The 8,246-nt window shown below is 44.2% G+C and overlaps 1 protein-coding gene across 1 annotated transcript in view; it reads left to right on the forward strand.

Moving 5' to 3' along the window:
• The first annotated feature begins 1,757 nt into the window (after positions 1-1,757).
• Positions 1,758-8,246, forward strand: part of LOC134455824 (serine/threonine-protein kinase N1-like) — a 27,564-nt gene continuing 21,075 nt past the window's right edge. The window contains exon 1 of the mRNA XM_063207164.1: positions 1,758-1,973. Within this exon, the coding sequence (XP_063063234.1) occupies positions 1,923-1,973 (51 nt within the window). The 5' untranslated portion in view covers positions 1,758-1,922. The remainder of the gene's footprint in view (positions 1,974-8,246) is intronic.

Here is an 8,246-nt window from a genome sequence, read left to right on the forward strand (position 1 = left end):
GAAGATGGATGAAGAATGTGGGAAAGTAGTGGGTCCATATTTGTGTCATTGGTGGGTTTTTTGGTGCTCAGAAATCAGGTGGTACAACCACACAGCTAATGCCCATAAATGAGTTAGCAATGCTAATGAATGTACTGCAGTGCATATTCTTCTTAGATAATCCACTAAAAACAAAACAATATTTAATTTTATTCCTCCAAAGGTGGCAGCAGCTGTGGTTGCACCACCTTGACGTGTGCTGCTACTAAAATGTCATTCATGCATACCAGATATATATGCATACCAGAAGTATTTCACATTATACTATGTAGACCGATGGTGCACATGATTTAAATTACATTACACCAGTTTTGCACAGTTGACATTATATTATGAACATGGATGTAAAGAATCATGAATGGATTTAAGAACCAGGGGTTAACCTCTGTGTGTGTGTGTGCGTGTGCGTGCGTGCGTGCGTGCGTGTGTGCGCGCGTGCGTGCGTGCGTGCGTGCGTGCGTGTGTGTGAGTGTGTTACGAATCTGTAGTTAGGCTCTGTGGTGCGTGAGCGAGTTAGCGGCAGAGTGCTTAGGGCTGGAGGGCAACAGGTCAAAGTGTGTGTGTGTGTGTGTGTGTGTGTGTGTGTGTGTGTGTGTGTGTGTGTGTGTGTGTGTGTGTGTGTGTGTGTGTGTGTGTGTGTGTGTGTGATGTGGCCCAGCCCCCCGTCACTCCTCCTCTAGTGTCAACAGGAAACTGAAGAGAAAGAGAGAGAGAAGGAGAGGAGGAAGATGAAGAGCAAGAACGAGAGAAAAGGAGGGAGGGAATCAAACAGGAAGAGAGGAAGAGCATGCTTGGACAGAGAGTGGGAGAGAGAGAGAGAGAGAGAGAGAGAGAGAGAGAGAGAGGGAGCGAGAGTGACCAAGATATGATAGGAGGGAGAGCGGGTGAGAGATAGATGATAGAGAGAGAGAGAGTGATAGAGGAGAGAGAGGTTGAGCTAGAGAAGGAGAGAGAGAAAGAGAGAGAGAATAGAGAAGGGGAGACAGAGAGGTAGAGGGTGGAGGTAGAGCGAGGGAGGGTGGGAGATACAGAGCAGGAGAGAGAGAGGGAGAGGAGGAGGGGTTAGAGCATGTGTGGAGGAAGAGCAAGAGCTGGAGAGGAGAGAGAAAAAGAGTGAAAGGTAGAGAGGAGAAGGAGAAAGAACGGAAAAGAGCAAAGGGGGGGCAAGTTTGGAGGGAAAGATAAAGGGAACAACAAAAGAGATGGTGGGAGAAAAAGGGAGAGAAGGGGGAGTCAAATAGGGAGGGGGCAATAGGAAGAGTGAGAGATAGAGAGAAGGTGAGAGAGAGCAAGATAGTGGAAAGGGGAGGAGCAAAAGACAGGAAGGGTAGAGGATGACAGACAGGGCGAGAGGGGGAGAGAAAGAGAGAAGAAGAAGAAGATAGTGAAGAAAGGCAGAAGAGAGAGAGGAGAGGAGAACAAAACAAAGAGGGGAAGAGAGAGGGAGACAGAGTGAGAGAGGGGGAGGGATTTAGTGGGAAGAGAGGAGGAGAAGAGGGAGGGAGGAAGTTGGAACAGGGGAGGAGGGAGAGAGGAAGTTGTAACGGGAAAGGAGTGTCAGATGAGAGGAGAGAGAGAGAGAACGAGGCAGAGAGAGAGAGTGAACAATAGCCAGAGAGAGGAAGAGAGTGACAGACAGAGAGGAAACATAAACAGAGAGATCACATTCCAGCGGAGTACATTTATGACACGGAGAGAGAGAGAGAGAGAGAGAGAGAGAGAGAGAGAGAGACGTAAACGGCGAGATAACGAGTTAACAAGAGGATAGGAGAAAGAAACAGACCGAGAGTGACAAAGAGCGGAAAGGATAGAGAGAAAGAGGGATAGAGGGGGAGAGAGAGAGGGATAGAGAGAGAAAGAGAGAGGGGGGGATAGAGAGGAATATGTTGAATGAGGAGCTTCCTGAATCTCAGGAGGAAACACCAACACATGCGGTATGTCAGCCATGACTGTTATCAAGTGTGTGTGTGTTTTGCTAACTGTCATGCTGTAGGACAGCCGTGTGTGTGCGCGTGTGTGTGTGAGAGAGAGAGAGAGACTTCTGTAAGTGTGTGTGTGTGTGTGTGTGTTCTGTAAGTACACCAGTGAAGGCTTAAAATAGTTTCCGCTTCAAGACTTTAGTTTTACGCACTAATCCCATTCAGAGAGTTAAACTTGGGCTGTGTGGCTGTATGTGTGTGTTATGACCTTTTGAACTTGAATGTGTTTGTGTGTGTTTGTCCTCTCCTGTCAGCACTGCCATTGACACTTTCTCTCTCTCTCACCCCGTATGGTGTGTTGCTGTTCAGTGATGAGTCACATGAGTGTGATGTGTTGGATGTGTTGCGGTTATGGATTTTGTGCAGTTGTTTGTTTGTTGTTACAAATCAATACTGTGCGAATGTGCTATCAATTGTGTGTGGGTGGTTGACGTTTAAGGGCGTAACACAAAAAAAAAAAGTTTTTCAAATTCCTGAAAAAATGATGGATAAAAATTGGAAATAAATAGAAAAAAATAAAGGACTTAGTGGTCTGTGCAATTTCACCTTATTTTTGCCATTTTTGGGAAAATGTGTCCTGCATCAACACATAGCATAGGCATGTCACACCGCAGGAAAATGGAGTCACACCACAGGGAATTCACTGCATTATGGCCATTTTAATCCTTTTGTATACATGACTGACATCTGAGCTCATGCTAACTTGATAATGATATTGTGTTTAATCTTAATATGTGTTTTCATTAATAAAAAAAACTTTTTTTCCCTCCTATAAGAGCAGTCACACCACAGGACACCATAAAATGAACCTAAGCATTGCGTGACAGAAAGATTGCAATATGAAGACATATTAAGAGGTTAAGAGTCACCTTAAACTTCCACAGTACTCTCCAATAACTGAGGTACTGACTGGTTAGGAGCCAGTCTTTAAGACCCTTGTAGTTGGCCTTGCAGCTGCCCATTCACAAACATTGACATACATGTCACCCCACAGGACGCAATTTGTGTTACGAAATTAAACTTGTAGTTAATATTACTGTCTTGAGTTTTTTCCACATTCACATATCTTAATCTAAAGTTAAGATTTATGCAATCATGCCAAATGCTTCATACATTATTCAAAATGGTGTTGGTTAATTTATATATATATTATTATATATTGTTTCATTAATGTTACAGTCACACCGCAGGAAATTTGACATATAAACCTTTACATAAATCTTAACAAAATGTTTCTTCTCATCTAAGACTAATATGAAACATAATGTACCACATCTTCTTTCATTGACATTTGTTTTTTAAAGGAAAATAACAGTTTTGTAGGTTTTTAACCAATGTTACGAAAAAACAAGACGTCACGTCTCCCACCCACGTGTGTGTGTGTGTGTGTGTGTGTGTGTGTGTGTGTGTGTGTGTGTGTGTGTGTGTGTGTGTGTGTGTGTGTGTGTGTGTGTGTGTGTGTGTGTGTGTGTGTGTGTGTGTGAGTTTATGCTTGTTTGCAAGCGTACGCTAGACCTCTGCGTTTGTATGCCGTAGGGCTGTAACAATACACTCAACTCACGATTCGGTTCGTATCATGATTTTAGACCTACGGTTCGATACACCCACAAATTTCATATTTGCCGATGTTATAAAATAAAATTGTGAATAAAACTATGCCAGATTGTAGGTAGAACAGGTTACACGAGGCTACAAATCATTTTTAAAAGTTTAAATATAATAATGATGATGATTTGAAGCTTGGAAGCACTATCACTTCCTATCATGTGGTAGTTTTCTGGACTGATGGGTGTCAAAACTTTGTAAGGGTGTATCACGATACTGCCTCCTTGTATCACGATACAGTATCATGAGTCTGTGTATCACAATTTCTCGGTTCGATACAATATCGTTACAGCCCTAGTATGCCTTACTCCGCTTGGTTGGAAATCATCAGCTCGATGTGGGGTTAGGTGCTTCACATCAGGCATGGATGGTGGTGTGGGTAGGGAGAGGTGATCATGGGATTAGAACCTGCAACCCTCCGATCTAAAGACCCCCTCCCTAACCACTAGGCCAGCGGTTCCCAAACTTTTTTCCATGCGCACCCCCTTGTACATTTCAATGTGGTTTGCGCACCCCCTAAGCAAATGTTTTGGTGTGCTGATGTCCGCTCAAGTATGGCTTCACTGCACAAATCATCGCACACTATGCAGTCATTTGGGGAATCCTCATTTCCAATAGACCTGATGTTTCTTCCAGCATACAATTCACCATACAATTAAAAACTACTTCATGTTCATTAATGCTGTGTAAAAACACACATATCCGCCATTGCTCAATTCAGCTCACACACACCCCTTTGTGGCAGGCCATGCACCCCCAGGAGTGTGCGCACCCCAGTTTGGTAAGCCCTACACTAGGCCATGGCTACCTCTTGGTGAGGGTGGGATTCAAACCTGCAACCCTCTGATCCCTATTCCAGCTTCACCATTATGCTGCACCATGTCAGAAAGCACTTGGACACATTTGGTCACGTAGGGCAGTGTTTCCCAACCAGGGGTACGTGTACCACTAGGGGTACGCGAGCACACTTCAGGGGGTACTTGGAAAAATGAAATTTCATCAAATGCATGGAACATAGTAATAGCATAATGTAATGTAATGTAACATAGTCACATTGGGATAGAGAAAGTGATATAGAACATGAGTTACAGGGTACTCATGGCACAAAGAAAAGGCTTAGGGGGTACTCGAGACAAAAAAGGTTGGGAAACACTGACGTAGGGGATTCATGGGTAAGCGGACATTAGGGTGGCAGGCTCGTAGCCCAAAGGTTGCCGGTTCAACTCCCAGCCAGCCAGGTTGGTCGGGGGAGTAATTAACCAGTGCTCTCCCCCCTCCTCCTCCATGACTGAGGTACCCTGAGCATGGTACCGTCCTGCCGCACTGCTCCCTTTCGGGCGCATGGGGGATGCAATTTTGTTGTGTGCAGTGAGGACTGTGTGCTGTGGAGTGCTGTGACACAGTGACAATGGGAGTTTTCCTGGTGGGCTTTCACATTCCCTCATATACAATAAGCAATACTGTATATTGCAGTGAATGGAATATTTGTTACTTATAGGACATAAGAACTGAGGAATAGGCCACTTTTATAGTATTGAATGAGCCATATAAGAATCATTTTCCAAGTTTTATATGCACCTATTTTCTATCGGCACACAGAAAGAAGCATGATTTATGCGTATGTGTTACCAGGTTTCCTTAGTACAGGGGTGTGGAACGTTTTTCATTCGAAGGTCCACTTCGAATTTTTATGAAGTCCTCCAAGGACCGTAATAAACACAAACCAGGATTTCCCCCTGCACACCTGTCCTATATTGAAGATATACAACACCTTTACAACAGACCTCACCTTCCCTAGGTACCCTGAAAAATATAGCTTAATTGTATTGCAAATGTCATTTCTAAGACTGCTTTACACAATATGTCATTTCATGTGAAACTGCATGACATTAAAATAATATCGCGGGCTGGATAAGACGGCCTCACTGGCCGTAAATGGCCCTCGAGACATACAACAGGTTCCCCACCCATACCTTAGTGACATGACATTGGCATCGACACACAGTTATCACAGCTCTTCCTGCTCTGGCCAGAATGGGCATCCCTGATTGGTCCATCAGTCGTGACATCAGCAGGACGGGCTCCTCTGATTGGCCGGACGTGTCTTATCAGAGCTAGGTGTGTCCAGACACTTTATGGCCGACCACTCGACGCCTCATTGGAGTCTGGAGTTTGTCTCCTGAGCGTGTGTGTGTGTGTGTGTTTGTGTGTGTGTGTGTGTGTGTGTGTGTGTGTGTGTGTGTGTGTGTGTGTGTGTGTGTGTGTGTGTGTGTGTGTGTGTGTGTGTGTGTGTGTGCATGCCTATGTGTGTGTCCCACTTTCCCCCGCTTTTTTAATAGTCAGAATTAGATAGACTGGCCTCTGCATTGCAGTGTGTGTGTGTGTGTGTGTGTGTGTGTGTGTGTGTGTGTGTGTGTGTGTGTGTGTGTGTGTGTGTGTGTGTGTGTGTGTGTGTGTGTGTGTGTGTGCACGTGTGTGTGTGTGTGCATAGTAGAGCTGAGCGATATACCGTCACAAAACCGTGATCTCGGTTTCACCTACATAAGGTTCTCTTTTTGATGAGAGACGTTTTTTGTCTAACGAGAAATAAGCAGTTTTGGGCTATCTTCGAAAAAAGCCATAAACATCTGCTTATAATAATTTATTTACCCTTTTTCCTTGAAAAGGAACTTAAAGTTTTGGGTAGGGAAATATAAACTATAAATTATAAAAAATGTTATTGAAATGAAAAAGTGTTAAAATAGAAATGGAGATTAATTAAAATTTGTGATTTTATCTCATTTTTAAATTTAATTTCAGTTTTTTTCGTTCGAAAGATTAAGATTTGGGGGGAAATCGCCGCTTATCAAAAAAACGTGCAGAAAACCGTGATATCAATTTTCATCAAGAAAACCGTGATGCACATTTTTTCCAAAACCGCCCAGCAGTAGTGCATAGTATTTCCTGTTTGGGGGTAAAGCACCAAAGTGACACACAGACAGACCATAATACTTCTTGAGGAAGTGGAACGTGATATAGCAGCCATAAAACTTCCTCTATGTAACATATCTGATATTGCATGGAAGATCCTTTTTGATTGGCCAGTGTAGTGTGACATCACATGAGCAGCTCAGTTCCAATCATGCGGCTTACAGATATGTACAGATATTTACTTACATGTATTTACAGGGTTTTGGTCACAGTCCCTGGAGCAGTGTGGGGGGAGCTGCTTTGATCAAGGATTGGTAAAGGTGGGGTTTGAACCTGCAACCCTCTGATATACAGTCCAACTCCCCAACCAGATACACTCTCTCTCTCTCTCTCTCTCTCTCTCTCTCTCTCTCTCTCTCTCTCTCTCTCTCTCTCTCTCTCTCTCTCTCTCTCTCTCTCTCTCTCTCTCTCTCTCCCCACACACACACTGTATATGTGCTGTAGACACAAGAGAGGGAAGGGAGGTTTCCCTTAGTAACAAATGTGTCATCTGACCCCTTTCAACCCTCACACACACACACACACACACACACACACACACACACACACACACACACACACACACACACACACACACACACACACACACACACACACACACACACACACACACACACACACAGAGAATACTTCCACGCTTGTTCACACATAGACTCAGTGGAAGAGCAAGCCCACAAACTGATACTGTCACGGGCACTATCAAATACACACACACACACACACACACACACACACACACACACACACACACACACACACACACACACACACACACACACACACACACACTGATCTGGCCAGTCATCTTCAGAGGGAAGAGGAAGTATTTGTGTGTGATTTCCTGTGTGCCTTTAGGGGCTTCCTGATCTGTGTTTTATCAAAATGAAATATAGCATCTCTCTCTCTCTCTCTCTCTCTCTCCCTCTCTCTCTCTCTCTCTCTCTCTCTCTCTCTCTCTCTCTCTCTCTCTCTCTCCCTCTCTCTCTCTGAGTGTGTGTGTGTGTGTGTGTGTGTGTGTGTGTGTGTGTGTGTGTGTGTGTGTGTGTGGGTGTGTGTGTGTGTGTGTGTGTGTGTGTGTGTGTGTGTGTGTGTGTGTGTGTGTGTGTGTGTGTGTGTTTGACCTGTTGATCACACAGCTCTCTAGTCTGTAATCTATATGTTATGGACACACGCGCACGCACGTGCACACACACAGACCACTGAATCAATATGCAATCTATAAACCAACACTAAGCAAACACACAATCCATACACCTGGCACCAGCACATGCAATATACATGGTAACACAACAAAAAAGCCAATACTGTGTACAAAGAGAGAGGTGACTCTGTGTAGACTTGTTAGGGGGCAGATTATAGTTCAGCAACGGCGCCTGTTGCTTATGGTCGCTAACCACTGTTGATGTTATAGATCTGCGCATGAGGTCTCATGTCGTTAGCTACATTTGGCTACATAGCTACAAGGCTACAGTACAGTAGTCAGACTGCAGGCATTGTGCCGCGAGTGCTAAACTGATGTATTGTTTGTTTGTTACTTACTAATTCAGTCATTGTAGCTTCATTTATTAACACAGACTAGAAAGAAAGCGTTTGTATTCCACAGAATATTGACAGTTTGGCTCTCGAAAACTACCGGAGAACTGTGCCGCCACG

This window comes from Engraulis encrasicolus, chromosome 1, assembly GCF_034702125.1.
Source record: "Engraulis encrasicolus isolate BLACKSEA-1 chromosome 1, IST_EnEncr_1.0, whole genome shotgun sequence".
Taxonomy (NCBI): domain Eukaryota; kingdom Metazoa; phylum Chordata; class Actinopteri; order Clupeiformes; family Engraulidae; genus Engraulis; species Engraulis encrasicolus.